The sequence below is a fragment of the Pterocles gutturalis genome, unplaced genomic scaffold (genome assembly GCF_000699245.1).
Source record: "Pterocles gutturalis isolate BGI_N339 unplaced genomic scaffold, ASM69924v1 scaffold4830, whole genome shotgun sequence".
Classification (NCBI taxonomy): domain Eukaryota; kingdom Metazoa; phylum Chordata; class Aves; order Pterocliformes; family Pteroclidae; genus Pterocles; species Pterocles gutturalis.
The window spans coordinates 4,278-19,298 of NW_010143169.1; the positions used below are offsets into that span (position 1 = coordinate 4,278).

The window sequence follows — 15,021 nt, forward strand, 5'->3', positions numbered from 1 at the left end:
TCAGGTGTGATTGGAAAGCAGGAACATCAGTACCAGGCCAGAATTCAGGCTAACCAACAAAATCAAACTAAACTGGATCTTGATCAGAGAGATTGTTTACTGTTCCCATTTAGTTGGAGCTAAAGAGAGTCAATAAAAAAAAAATCTGTAATCTCACACAGTAAAACATACTGGGCAAAACCAAACTAAAATACATTCTATGGCCTTGGGGAATGGTTGCATGTGGCAGGTTTAATGTGAAAGTGGATAATACCTAATTCTTATTGCTCACTGTATGAAGCAGTGTTGTCACTTGTACCATGCACAAATACAACAACGACAAATGCATTTAAACTCCACAGAAGGAATTCTAATACCAAACGGAGAACATGTTATTTTAATTTCCTGAATTTCTCCACATATTGGGCAAACCTGATAGAACTCTTTTTTCCTCAGAAAGGGGCTGTTTCTCATTCAGGGGGTAGAGGAGTGAGGCACGAGGTGTGTGAAGTGTCTCCCAGCCATGAGCAAGCATGCATCTTCATGGCTCTCGTGAAGCCAACAGAAGTGCCCCGTGTCAAGTCAATGGAAACATGTTTGCCACAGGACTTGTTCTAGTGACACTCACCTTCCATATTTATACAACACCAATTTCCCAAATACCGAACTTTCTCTACATCTGAACCCTTCCCCATTTCTAACGCTCCCCTCCCTTAAAAAAACAGCAGAACCACCCCCCCCCCCACACCCCAATTTAGCTCTTTCTGAAAACTTACAGCCAGTATGAAAGCGACTGGCAGCACGAAAATGGGTTGTACCAAAATGTCCATATATAGTTCCTACAGATTAAAAGATCCTTTAGTTATGGAAGTAGACTACAAGTAAAGAGGCTTATTTCTGGCGCGTTATGCAGCACTACAGGGAGTATTTGCTGTTGCTATAAACAGAAAGCTGCCCACTTCCATCCTGGATGTTCCTGGGATGTCGTTTTAAGAGTTATGCTGGTTAGAAACAGCTCAGGTCACATGAAGTCTCTCAGCAGTCTTGTGACCACAGCAAGCTGCACGATCAGCAATATCACCGTCTGCACGACTGGCAGACACTGTACTGACTCATTTTGGCCCACTATCCTAATTTTTCCTGCCAAATGACGAGAAGATTATATCTAGCACCAAACCATCACAGAAAGATGTAATGTACAGACAAATAACTTGTATCACGAGTTGAATAGATTTACTCAACTGTCCTGCTACATTGCATAAGGTGAGTAGATGGGTAACTACTCTTTTTGTCGTTCTGCACTGAAACCTTTGTGATCATCCATCCCTTGTTAGCTGACTGTAACAACACAGCCATATATATATTCTTTGCCTTTAGTGCTTGTGTTAATTTCTTGCGATGGCAAAAAGGAAAACGTTCTCCTGAAACCAGCGGATTCTAGAGTATACTCAAAGCAAGAACTTGGTACATGCACCAGGAGTAAACTGAGCCTAAGTAATTTTATATTCCGGTATCAGAACTGAATCCTCTGTCCTGCTATCATGCTTTTCCTCCAAGATCTCTAAGACAGTCACAAATGATCAGGTCCATATTTTCAATAAGAGCATCCAGACACAAGTGCAACAATTATCTGCATCAGCAGCGTGCCCCGAACACATCGACAGAGCTGACTGCACTCACCGCTCAGGTAGTCAGTTGCAAGACTGGAAGTTGACTTACGATCCAGCTAAAACTCAGGGCCTAATTAATCAAGCCTCACAACACCTCTGTGAGGTAGGTAAGTATTACTATCCCCATGTAGATAGAAAGGGAAGACGAGGCACGGAGAGGTGAAGTGATTAGCCTTCAGTCACTCAGCGAATTTTGGGAGTGCAGAATAGAAACCAAAAGCCTTGGTGATCCAGTGCTCTGACCTCACAGCACACGGCCCGTGAAACGCTTTGCTGGGATCTGAGTGTGCAGCGTGGCTGAGTTAGTGCTACCACCTGGCCACAGTTTCAGTGCATGTAACTTATCCTTCTGACTCTATCACTGCATTCAGCAGCCACTTGAATAATCTCCAATGTGATCCCTAACACCTGAACACCACCTGGCCTAGGAAAGCTGACTTCACACATCACCCCTGGGCTGCTCTTGGTTCTCTCTTCTCCAGGGATCCGAGGGCGCACAGGTTCTGCAAGCAGCTGCTCTGCTCGCTGCCTCCTGCTCTGACATCTGCTCAGACTGGTGTACTTGCTCCAGAAGAAGCTTGCTTCCACAGCCACAGAAAGGTTTGCAGACCTGCCCGTGAGGGGCTGCGTGGAATGATTTTGCAGGACTGGTGAAGCATTTATTTTCTCAGCTGATTCTAAATCCCACCCACAACCCACTGTGGAACTGTAAAATAACGCTCTGAGCTCCAGTGTCTGTAACCCTTTTCTGTCCACACCTGGCAGACAGAAGACATCTCTGCTGCCCAAATACTCGCCAAGATGAAAATTTCACCTTCATAATGATGTGTTGCAGAAAGATCAGAGCATTCACTAACACCAGAACTTGTCTCTCTGACACACGCTCACTACCCCACTCTGAGGCTCACCTTGCTCGTTATGCCCCAAACATCCTTTTTGAGCGAACCAACCAGCAAGATACCACCCAAAGGTTTACCTCCAGAAAAGAGCTACCTGAGACGCAGGTTTTAGAATGGGGCACCTCTGTGCTCTTGTCTTTGTTTCACCAGGCTCTACATGATGCAAGAGAACTGCCAATACCACACTGCTATGGAGTTTTATTGCCAGAAATTTCCTACGTTTGGCTAACGTGGCAGAGATACCTAGAGGTACGTGATCTTGTCCTCTCTGTCAGCCTTTGAAAGCAATCCAATAAATGGCTTGTACTTCTCCAGACAGAAACTTGTGCATACTTTCATTGGGGTATACACGAAAGTTCTGCCTCCTCTCGCTTCCCTCTCCAATCCCTGATATGTATAATTTCTGTATAAAAAGCCAGCAGTAAAACCTCCTGCTAGGTCAGGAAATACAGACAGGTGTCTGAAAAGCGAGTATTTTATGGACAACTGGATTCATCGGACCTGTTGCTGCAAATACTGAACACTACATAGAACCTGTTATCAGCTGAGTCTGGCCAAGGTCCTGGTACGGGAAACTAAAACCCATCTGTGCACAGCCCGCGTTCCTGCACAGCGACAGACGGGGCCAATCTGTCACATTCCTGTGCACTGCCAACTGCGGGTACGACCACGGCTTCTGAGATAAGGGTTCTGTATTGATAAAGGCAAGTGGGCAGAAGCAAATACTTTTACAAGACTGTAAGTCATCAGCTGGTACTCCAGACACTTCAACATTTGGAGGATGGAAAAAATCTTCCTGGTGACAAAAATTTATAACCGTTCCCAGATGGCAGCCTCAAGGGTCGTGCGGTTCCTGGAGTGCTGCCGGAAGGTGGAGAATGAGTTGACGTCACTGTATTTGCAGTTTCAGAGCGCCTGTGTCCATTGGGAGGGTTCTTTTGTGGAGAAGCAAGGTGTCGCTCAATAGACAGGTCCTTCAGTTCCAGCTTATCTGCGCTTTCCTCCTTGCTGTGTCGTGGAGATAAATTGAGCAAGCTGAGGACATCCTTCTTAGAAGTCATTGTTCCAGGAGCATCTCGCAGAATCTTTATTGGGCCTGTGGAGTGATGGGGAGTGCTCTGCCAGAACATCTTTAAGTTGTGAATTGCCTGCACTTTTTCATCGATGGCTGCCATTTTTAATTTGTCTATGTCAGGGGCATCAGCTGGACTTGAGCGAGCAGAACCAGCCGAGGAATAAGAAAGAGCAGGAGATGGAGTGCTGCCACCAGGAGACTGATGCCCTGAGCTCGGAGAGATATTTCTGGGTGATTTAGAAATATGAGCGCTGTAGGGAGAGCTGGGGTACTTCAGTTTGAAGTGAGGCTGCTCAGTTAAGGACTCATGAGAGCCACAACCTGGAGATGGCTGCCTGCTGTGCTGGCCCATGCCTTCTTTGTTTGACATCTCCGATGTCGTAGGGCTGTTGTAGCCAGAACTCACTTTCTGAAGGGATGAGCTCCGTGTAGGAGGCTTTGGTTTAATTGCAAGAGGTGAGGACTGATTCTTCTGACTAGAGCTGATAGGCCGACTGAACGCACTGGTCTCTGAAGATCTGAACGCAGACACGCCCGCGGGGGCGGAAGCCCCATCATCTGAATTGTTGCTCTTGCTTATCTGGCTGCTGCTTCTCTGAAGACGTTCAACAGCAATGAGGTGACTCTGAGTTTCCTCCAGAATCTTTTGGGCCAACTCTTGTGGATCAAGCTTTGGATTACTGTCCTCCTGGGATTTGACAGTGCTGTCAGTCTCCGTGCTAGACTGGTCAGATTCCCCAGTATCAGAACTTGCAAGTTTCCCAACTTTTTGGAAAGGTGAATTTGGACTGGGAATAAGAGTCATTTTAACAGGAGAATTTGGGGTACTTACGCTCGCTTTGGAGTTGACAGGCTCTTTAATGCCTCCAGTCTGACCAGTTTTGGGCTGTTTGTGATCAGGGGAAAACCTTGGTTTGTTTTCTTGGTAACTGGCCAAAGGCTCGTTGCTGATTATAGAAAACCCTTCATACTCTTCCTCATCTTTGCTGGCTACAGTGCTGGTCTGTGGTGACAGCTGGCTCTGCACTGCAGACCTGTGCGGATAGATGTTCTTGGGCCTCTCATAGTCCTGCCGTCCTCTGTGTCCTGCACCATCTGGCATGCTTTCTGGCTTGGAAACAAAACTCATGGAAGAGGCAATGGAGCTCAAGCTATACACAGAAATGGCATCTGATGCAATGCTGTCTGGACACGTAGGAGAGAAGGGAGGGTTCTGGTACTGAGGTACAGGGTTGGAAACAGACTGAGCAGAAGCCAGTGACTCTAGTGATGAGGAACTGTCCAGGCTAAGGCGCTTAGGCAGCTCTGTAGAATCTAAAAAAGAAAAAAAAAATGTTCAAACATGCCCCTAGATACATAGTAAAATAAAACAAAACCAGCTAATGTTCTTATCAGAATTAAGAGGAAATGCTACAAAACATGCATTCAGACTCTATGCTACTTTGAAAGACCCAGACACTACTTAGGTGAAAAAAACCCACGTGCACAGCCCAGGAAATGCACAGGTGGGATCCTCAGCCCAGGTATCCTAGATGAAACTTGGCAACTCATTATCACTTTATATCTCAAAAACATATATATTATACATCCTCCAGTTGCTGGACTCTATTCCCAGCTTTGGCCTCAGCCAGGTCTTAGTGTTTGTTTCCCAAATTAAAACAAAATGTGCTGCACCCATTGTATGATGTACGGTCTGTATGACACGTGCGTGATGAGGTATGTATGATCTCTGCAAAAGGTAAGTGTTATATTTCAATAGAAACCATTCTGATCAAATCACCGGATGATATAGGAACAAAAACTACTCTAAGCAGCTTTACCAAAAAGTGCCAGCAAGGCTTGTAGAGCAAAGTGCATGGTCCTCCTATTAGCTTGCTTCCCAGTTTTCAGAATCACCTCCTCTTGGCCAACTTCACAAAGGTCAAAACCTGTAGCAGAATATGGAGCAGAAAATCACACCTCACAGAAAGATCCAGTGTCTTAAACAAGCGTGATCTCATTTCTAATACAAAGAGAACAAAAAGATATGAGATCCTGCGGTGTGCTGGAATGATGACTCTTCACCTGCAATGCACAGTTTGTTGGTTTGTTTTTATTACTGTTGAGCATGCCTTCCCCAGCAGGTGTTGGGAGCTTTATGGTGCTGGACTGTGAGCACACACACACACACACCCCCTACTCCTGTCCATACTGACAGACGAAATGCACTAGTCAGTACTTCTTTAGTTGCAAATTATTTGGAATTGTCAAAGAATGGTAGAGTAAATCGATGTCAGGGGACAGTGTCCCACATGCCCCTACCATTCATCATTAATGTAAAGGTTTCTCACAGAAATGTGTCTGAAGAAGAGCACAGACCTTGGAATTTAGCAGAGGAGGGCTGTGCTGCAGGAAGCATGACTGTGTGTGAGAAATGATACCCGGCTTTTATGAGCTAATCAAGCAGTCTTCTTGGATGTTTGTTTCTCCAGCATTGCCTCCTCCCTGCAATGCCCTTTTACTAACTCTAAGCACGGTCCAAGCCGAAACAAAACCTAGTGTGATACTTAGTTCTCATCTGTCTTTTCTGCAGGATGCAGACCCTGGTAGGTACTACCACCCTGGTACGTCCTACCCCTGACTGGTGCACAGGTTTCCCTGACAAAGGAGTGACTGGTTCTCTTCAGGCAGAAGGCCAGAAGCAAACTCAAAATTATGTACTATGAACAAGAGGGGAACAGGATCCTGAAATAAAACCTGGGGTTAAACCAACTTGACACCACCAAGATGCTGTCAACCCTGAAATCCATGTTCTGCTGACTCAGGAGGTGTCCCAGCCAGCGAGCAGACGAGCTCCACGCATGTGAACGGGCAAAGAGTACTGAGCTGTCAGGGATCACATCCAGACACAAATCTAAAGCTGTGAGTCTCCTCACTGCTTCAAGCCACCATATAAGACACCAGCAATAGTTTAGAAAGACAGCGGAAAGAAGCGTTTTCCTACCTAGAGCTGCGAGAAACTCATGACAGCCAGGCAGCCTCCAGAGCTGGACACTGATAGAAACCTGGATTGGTGCAGAGGAGAAATCTTGCTCCTTCTCACCTGCCTGAAGTTGAACCAGGACCTGGTGCAGCTGCAGACAGCAATAAACATTAGCCACTCCTTACAAATTGTATCACTGCTTTTCCGAGAGTCACAGCTAAGGAACTGCCCTGCAAATGCCCCTCTCCCTGCACACCCACACGTTCAGGTGCTGCTCCTGGACAGATGGAAGGGTCTGGGCAGAGGGACACCCCGGGGCAACAACAGTGGACAAACCTGACCAGCAGCAAAGGTAGGGACAGGACGGGGGGTGAGGGTAGGGGGTGTGGCCAGTGGAAACTGAGCAAGAGGGAAGCACAGCAGGAAAGTCTGTGAAGGGAAAGAAAAGGAAAGAGAGACTCTGGGGCTGCTCACAGAAATATCCTAAACACCATTCCATGACTGAGCCACACTCCTTATGCAAATCCCAGGAAACTCATTCTCAGCATTTAACTGGGCAGAACAAGTCATATGAAACCATGGAAGACTTTCCTAATACCTCCATGGCCTGCAGGAAAGAAGTTTCTCAACTGTGCCCATGGGACAGGGGGACCAAAGTAGAGAAGAAATGTGTTTATGAAGATCTGACACAAATTAAGGTGCCAGGATCCCATGTAATTAAAAACCACAGCCAGGGCAGGAAGGATGGAAAGTTATTAACCAGGGGCCAGCTAACCTCAGGACCACCCATCTCTTACAACCCCCAGGAGCTTACAGAGTCTTTTTCCACAGTAGCACTAGGGAGCCAATTCCAGGCCTGACTGCGGGTTGAAGACACTGTGCAGCACAGGGAAATGGGTCCACAGTGAACAAGGCATTTCATCCTGCACAGCACTGTCATTTCCCAGCCCATGTGATACTCACCATTCCCACCATATTTTTAACAGCCTTCGGGCAGCAGACAACAAGAAAGGAAAGAGGAGAAAAGAAAGAACACACAGGTTATACTGTGCTGCGAAGTGCCTGCGATAGGGAACCCTGCAGCGACACATCCACATACAAACCAGCGTCCTGACTGCAAGCTGCTCTATCCAGAGAGAGAAGGGAGCAATGGACATGGCTCGAGCTGTGAATCAGGAGTCCAACAGCGTGGGAACGGGCAGCTGGAATCTGGGAGTGCCCAGCCCATCTCAATCAACTCAGACCTTCAGCAGGCTGATACTCAGGCCAACCCACATTCTGGCAGAAGGCTGAACAAAAACCAAGCTCTCGTTTTCTCTGGGATACACCAGCACTTAATGCAGTCAGCAATCCCTAACATTTCCTTGCACGTGCAGTAGTACTGAAGTTCTCTCTTCTCTGGCTCCTGCTTTCTGTTTTGCAGTAAAAATCAGCATTTCCCATCAGCATTTCCCATCCAGGGCAAAAGATCAGGCTCCCTGCCTCGCTGCTTCCCTAATGCCACTATCACCCATATGGGAAAGACGGTCAGCAACACCCACTGACTGCACTGTTAGTCATTACGCTTCAGATTTGAACGAAGTCTTAAGCTCCTCATTAACTGAACTACCAAGAGGAAGGAGGGGAAAAAAACAAGTAACCACAGAGGAAGGGAGGGCTAAGTTGAAAAATCCTAACTTGTAACTGGATAGACTCTTGTGCAAAAGGAAAGTCTGCCTGGGGTTTGGGCTACAGAAGAACATTTGCAAAACCAATGCAATACCCCTGCCATAAACACAATATTTATTGCATGGGGCAGCTAGGAAATGGTGAGTGCATCTTCTGTTAGCTGTGTACAACCGTCTGAATGTTTTTTACCATGAGGGTGGTGAGGCAGTGGCCCAGGGTGCCCAGAGAAGCTGTGGATGCCCCATCCCTGGAGGGGTTCAAGGCCAGGCTGGATGAGGCTTTGGGCAATCTGGTCTGGTGGGAGGGGTCCCTGCCCATGGCAGGGGGTGGCACTGGGTGATCTCTAAGGTCCTCTCGAACCCAAACCGTTCTGTGATTCTATGATCTAAGGCAAGAAGACAATCATGAAGTAATCTCATGGACAGTGTAACACATTCCGATCTATCAGAATGTTGTCTTCTACTCATCACGTCCCTTCTACTCCGGGCGTCCCTCTGGTGGCAATGAGGAAAAAATAACCCTGCTAGTCAACCACAGAAGTCCCAGGCACTGTGAAGATCCAAGGCAAGAAAGCAAAATGCCATTAAGAACAGGCCATTAGAACTATCTCATGTGCTACTGTAGATCACAAGAAACTCTTTCCTGGCAGCAGATTCAGTTTAATGGACAGACAAAGAAGGCTTCTTAGTGGGCAAAAGCAAAGCTGGGGCTGCTACTCTGCATTTTGTACAGAGACTCAGCCTCACAGAATGAAGGGGAGCCCTCTGAAGCTATCAGAGATAATCCCAGCTACCCACCACTATACTTCCCCAGAACACTTTTGCACAGGGAAAGGGGAAAAGATAGTGAGCTATGTGCCCAGTCACTATGTGCAGTGTGTTCAGTTACTAAAACAGGCAAATGATCCAGAGAAACCTCATCAGAGGAGTGATCAGGACAGTAAGAAGCACGGAACAGAAATCCAGCCAGGCGGGTAGCACAGTTAGGTTGGGCTAGGCATGCTAGAAAGACTGGGGAGAGGGAGGAAAGTGGAGGAGACTGGGGGCAGGCAGGTGGGCAGGGAGGAGTCCCACAGCCACAGGTGCCACTGCCCTTCTCTTAAGGACCGTGAATCCCTCCAGCAGAGCTATCAGCACGCACACCAGGAGCAGCACAGGCTCAGTCAGTTTTCTGACAGACCTGGCATTGTCCAAAGTCAGCTACACCTCGGGACTTTGGTAATTACAGTGGACAAACACCAGCCAACATGGGCCCTAGACAGGATGGCCAAATAGCAATTAGTGGTTCTGCCACTCATTTCCCATACTTTGCTTATCACGTTCTCTCTTCTGTCATTGAGTAGGGAGACCCAGGGCCATGCAGCCCACTAACATACCTGCACTTTTCTCTTCTGGATGAACACTTTCATTCACATGAACACCAAGTGTAGAATTTCAACCCTGATGTCTCCTAGCAAGCTCTGGGTTGACAGACCAGGGCACAAATCATTCTTGTGCATTTCTAAATATACTGACCTGCAAAGAACCATTTGGAAACTGGTACGGGAGGAACACCTCCCAACTCACCCGGCTGATAAGCTGCTCTCCTGTTTCTGAAGCTGTGATAAGTTTACAAAGTGCCTGAAGTGCAGGGTTAGGCAAACCTGAAAAACACCATCAGCAACAGGGATTGTTCAGTATCTGTTTCTTGACTGCTAGCAATGCAACAACCTGAGCAGAACACAAACTCAGCTAATTCCTAAGAAACCCTCCTCCACATCACTGAACAGTTCTGGAAGCAGCAGCAATTTCCAGAAAGCAAAATGTTTTCCCACTTTGCATCTGATTATGCACTTCATGACTGAGAGCTGGGAGAACAGAATACTCACATTATGCTTCTCAGATACTGGACCCAGTAGTAAATGATTCCCACCTATGACAAAATTTTCAGTAAACATCTACTTCTAGAACCTCTACCCTGTTAAATACTTTAATGTCATTGATGCAAAACATCGTTTTACGGACTTGCGTCAAAGAAAGGCAGGGAAAGGTCGAAGTCTGCTTGAACAGATGAGGACAGAGCCTGTAGCTGGCCTGCTTCTTACCTAGGAGGGACTGTATGGTGGTACTGCACTGCTGTAGCCGGTCACCGGGGTCAGAGGTTGGGAAGAACACTGCTGCCGGGAGGCCACTGGCTGGAGGGTCCAACCGAAATCCTACCGCAGTGAGTAGTGCCTGCCAGCCTGGAATGCCACCAACTTTATTCTCCACGCTTTGCTGGGAGGTATACATGGAGTTGTGCTGCCCATTCTGGATTCGCTGCAGTGATTTCTCCACCTTTGGGGAAAATACAGCATGAGCTTATTTTATAAGAGATTTTTACTAACCACCTCCTCTTACACTGCGAAGAGGCAGGAACAGCAGGCTGAGAGACAGCAAACCCAGTGCTGAACTTGGCCTGTCTTACACAGAGAGATGTTAGTGCCCTTGAAAACAGAGGCTTCAGTAACTCAGCTCACACAGCTGTAAAATCACCGTGATTCAATATTCCCTGCGATGCTGGGGAAAGTAATGCCACAGGAAACCAAGTACTGGTTTGATTGTGATAGTTTTCTATAAGCCTGGCAGCTGCATTTCTCCCCAAAAGACAACTCACGTTCAGGTTCCAGTCTCTCGTGTACATTGTTTATTACCAGGCAAGAGGCTGCAGCTATATGGTAAACAGTAAAGAGAGATGTGTGTCCACAAAACCCAGCAACTGGGATGACCAGGCATAGTCACAGGTTTCCATCATCTTATGGATACTTCACACTCCTGTGGGACCCCAGAAGACACATTGGAAAGAGAAGTATTAAAAGACATGAGAGATTACTCTGGACATCCAGCAGTTTGGCCTCAGCCCTGCTGCTCCCCACAACAGGCTACTGGAAAAGTGCCTCTGATCTTCCAAGTCTGCACAGACACAGCGGCCACTATGCTCTGTATCTCCATGACTTCACAGCTACTTTCTTGTAGAAACAACTAATCCCGATGATTACCTCATTTTTAAAGACCCAACTCAACAGCTAATGCAAACCAGATGGGTCTGGGGAGGATTTTGTCACAATACGATGTAAGACTTCGCTCGCTTTGCCTCTTCTTGCTCCAGACATGCCATCAGGTGTCTGAGGCCTTTCGCACTGACCCAGAGTTTTCACAAGAGAGTACACTCCCTGGGGTAAGGGAGAAGGGTTGAAGGGACATATTCAAGTGTCAGTGGCTACACATCAGGCGCTTCTCTTTCCATCCACCATTTACAGACACATGCCCACAGGTGACATCATCTCACATCTGCCCGGGCTGCAATGCCCCTCCCTGTGCCTGCCGGCGGTGGTCGTGTTTCCTTTCTCTTACCAGGTGTAGCAGGACGCGCAGAGCATCTCGTGCCCTTTCAGGGTGCTGCAGAATCTCCGTCAGGGCCTGTCCTACCAGGGAAGAAGGGCTGTTCAGCTTCGTGTCACTCCCAATAAGCATGAAGCCTGGAGGATTCAGATAAGAGATGCTCAACCTCCTTTTGTTATACAAAATGTTCAAAACAGAAGCAGATATCCTCTGCCCTCTCGAACTAATGGAATGATGGTTTACTGTGCCCTGCACAGTGACATTCTTCTCGCAGAGCAGCCGCCAACCCCTGCCTGGTCCCACAGACCAAACTTGGAGAAAGCTTCTAGATGCTTCTTACTGTCCTCTATTAAATACATTGTTTTCCTGATCAAGCAAATGGAAAAATACTGTAAGGCAGCTAAACTTGTCCTAGCATGCTCCATGCATGGGTCATAGCATTTGCTCTAGCTAACGCCATCCCAGGGACACCGGAAACTTCACCCTATGGATTTCAAACACAGGGAGTGAGTTACTGTATTGCACATGGTTTCTTTCCAGTCATGAAACCACTGTGATGAAACACACTTCATCTCACAATTGCTTTAAATTTATCAAATTCATAACCCCCTTACTACACACAGGGAAATATGGACATTTTCTATGACACTGACATTCAGCCACACTCCGTCGAATCAGGGTCTGAAGCACGGGGACAGAATTCTAGGAGAGCACAGAGCACATGCTACTCCCAGCTATCTGCTAGCACTGCTCCTTGCTTAACTCAAACAATTTGGCATAAGAGCACTTCCTAGAAACCCTCTCTTGTCTGTCAAAAAGCAGATTCTTCCTACCTGCCCAGTTGGACGGATGGGAGAACTGCTTGCTGCTCTGCACAGTTTTCATCGCCTCTCCAAGGGCTGCGCTGGCTTTCATCCCATTCAAGAGGGAGGAATAGAAGGCATGCACAAACATTTTGGAAGCAGCCACAGGAACGGGCCAGAGTGACACCAGGACGCTCTGAGCCCCAGCAGCCAGGAATGCTCTTGTCAAGCCAATGACCCCATCAGCAGTGACTTTGCTGTTGGATTCTTGGTAAGAGCCAAGAACTACTAATTTGACAGGAAGCCGCAGATCCAGGACATCAGCTGCTGTAAGCAGAAACTCCTGAAGAGGAGGACAGTCTGAGATGCTCTCTACATCACTGGCATCATCCTGCATCCGAAGGGATTCTGGGATTGTGTAGGGGTTCCCAAAAGAACTCTTGCTGCTGGCTGGATTGCTGTCAGTGCTGGGTGTCAGGACCAAAGCAGCCAGTTTCCAGGAGACATGGGTTGCAAAATGGACACATTCTGCCTGAGTGAGGGCACTCATGACCCTCTCTTTTGTTGCTGCACTGCCAACTAACGGCTGGCAGCCAAGTAATTCAGATACCATATATGCTTCCTCTTCTGCAGAGGGCATAGGTCCCCAGAGCCACCTGTCCATAACTGCTGACGGGAGCTTGGGATTTCCTATGACAGCTGCCATTGAGGTAGAATTGGAGTAAGCAGGAGTATTCTTCCTTGCATGGGACTACAGAGAGAAAGAAAAAGAGAAAACAGCGTTCATAGATCTGTTTGTTATGGTGCTGGCAATAAAATATCCTGTCTCTTTGGCTCTAAACAGAACTCTGGTTGTCATAATTACAAAAAAACTTGCGTTTCTTTAGTTTCTTCCATTGAACTATCCCAAGGAACATCTCCACTTGAGTCAAGATTTCTATCCCCACATCTTGGGGGAACAGACAGAAAGCAACAGACCTAGCCCAGGTCCCTTTGAGGGCTGTAGCAGGGCTAAAATCTTAAAGAAGACCCCAGCTTCCCACCTCATGGGAAGACTACGTGTAATCACTCACCAACTAGTTACTTGCACGTGCATTTCCAGGATCAGTATCAGCACTGTCAGCAGCACGGCGCTTCATGCAACTGATGACTGGGTCCTGGGACTGACCAGAAAAGCCTAATCCCCACAGCAGTAATGCTGACCAGGTTCAGACCCTTTTGCTGTTCCAGTGACTGTGTTTAACCCAGTGCGAGCCAAGACACGCAGCAGAACACTGCTCAGCAAGAGCAGACAAAACTTAGGGTATTCTCCCTGGAGACCAGGGCCTTAGAAATGCCAATGCCAAGTATCAGCATGAAGATACTTCTGCAGGTTTTGCCTGTGGTATTTGCTTTGCCTTATACCTTCAGTGTCACGAGACATGAGTGGCCTTCTCCATACAGAAAGCTAAAATTTAGGTAAACACACCAGCAATGTGACAGGATAGCCGGCTTGCCGAGGAACCTCAGTACAGACCACAGACACCTCCATTTCTGCAGTCTGCCATGCAGTTCCACACCCCAGGACATGCTATCCTTCAGACAAGGATATCCACATGATTCATCCCCCTTGTCCTTCCTGGCATGCCTGGGGTGGTGATTTTGTGCTGCAGGAACTACATCAGAATCTACTTCACGTCTGTGGTGTTCAACGTGCCCATCAGAACTGGCAGTGCCTCGGAAAGTGGCACATTTGTGGTTTCTGTTCTTGTGCCTGGCATAGCAGGACAGAGCTGCTGCTATTCCAGCAAGTCTAGGAGCCTGCACCCCCCAGGAGAGTTCTGTGAAAGGGGTTTTATGGGGCAATGTCAGACCTTGGAGCTGGGGTTCAGCGACTGGATGGACGGCACCGCAATGAGGCTGAAGCGCTCATAGAGGTACTCATTGGAGGAACTGCCCTTCAGGAGAGCAAAAGGAATGAGATACAGTTCTCCCTCCAGAACCAGTATCAGCTGGCGGTGGCGGCCAACAGGCCCACTGGAATGCATCAAACCCTGGAAAGAAAAGAGAGAGAACCAGTTTCGCCCTTTCACTCCATCAGTGCCCCAGCCTGCACTTTCCAAGCGTCAGGCTCTAGTCTGAGCCCACGTCAGGTTTGGAAATATCCATGTCAGAATTACTCTGTGGGAACACAGATGTGGTGACAGGCGAACACATGTTGGCATTGGACAGACCTATCCAGCCGGACTGCTGCTCACCTGTGCACAAACACGTGAGATGGACGAGCCTTGGGCACACTCATGCTGTACAGATCTTGGTCATCGCACCCAGTCTCAGCAAGCGCACTGGGGACCAGCCGCACCACAGTACAGCAGCCCCTCCTGTTAACCCCACCCACCTATGTTCTTGTCAATATTATCATCACCCTATCCTTTGAAAGAGAATACTCTTTCTGGTATTACATTTCAAAATAGCGATTTCCTATACAAAAGCAAATGATCTACAGACGGATTGTGTGTGTGACCTGTGCTTCAAGACACTCCACCATAATCAACCCAGAGCCACAAACAGGTTTAAACAGAACAACATTAATCTTCTTTCCTGGGTTGATTCGGCCTTCGGATTAT

The 15,021-nt window shown here is 47.6% G+C and overlaps 1 protein-coding gene across 1 annotated transcript; it reads right to left on the reverse strand.

Moving 5' to 3' along the window:
• Positions 1-3,315: 3,315 nt before the first annotated feature.
• LOC104469883 (tetratricopeptide repeat protein 28-like) lies at positions 3,316-14,448 on the reverse strand (the record flags this gene model as incomplete). The annotated part of the gene is made up of 9 exons (XM_010084607.1): positions 3,316-4,937; positions 5,444-5,551; positions 6,607-6,736; positions 7,549-7,572; positions 9,819-9,895; positions 10,337-10,568; positions 11,625-11,749; positions 12,446-13,166; positions 14,269-14,448. Coding segments are annotated over 9 exons (3,219 nt in total), but the record flags the coding sequence as incomplete, so codon positions are not given.
• Positions 14,449-15,021: the final 573 nt, after the last annotated feature.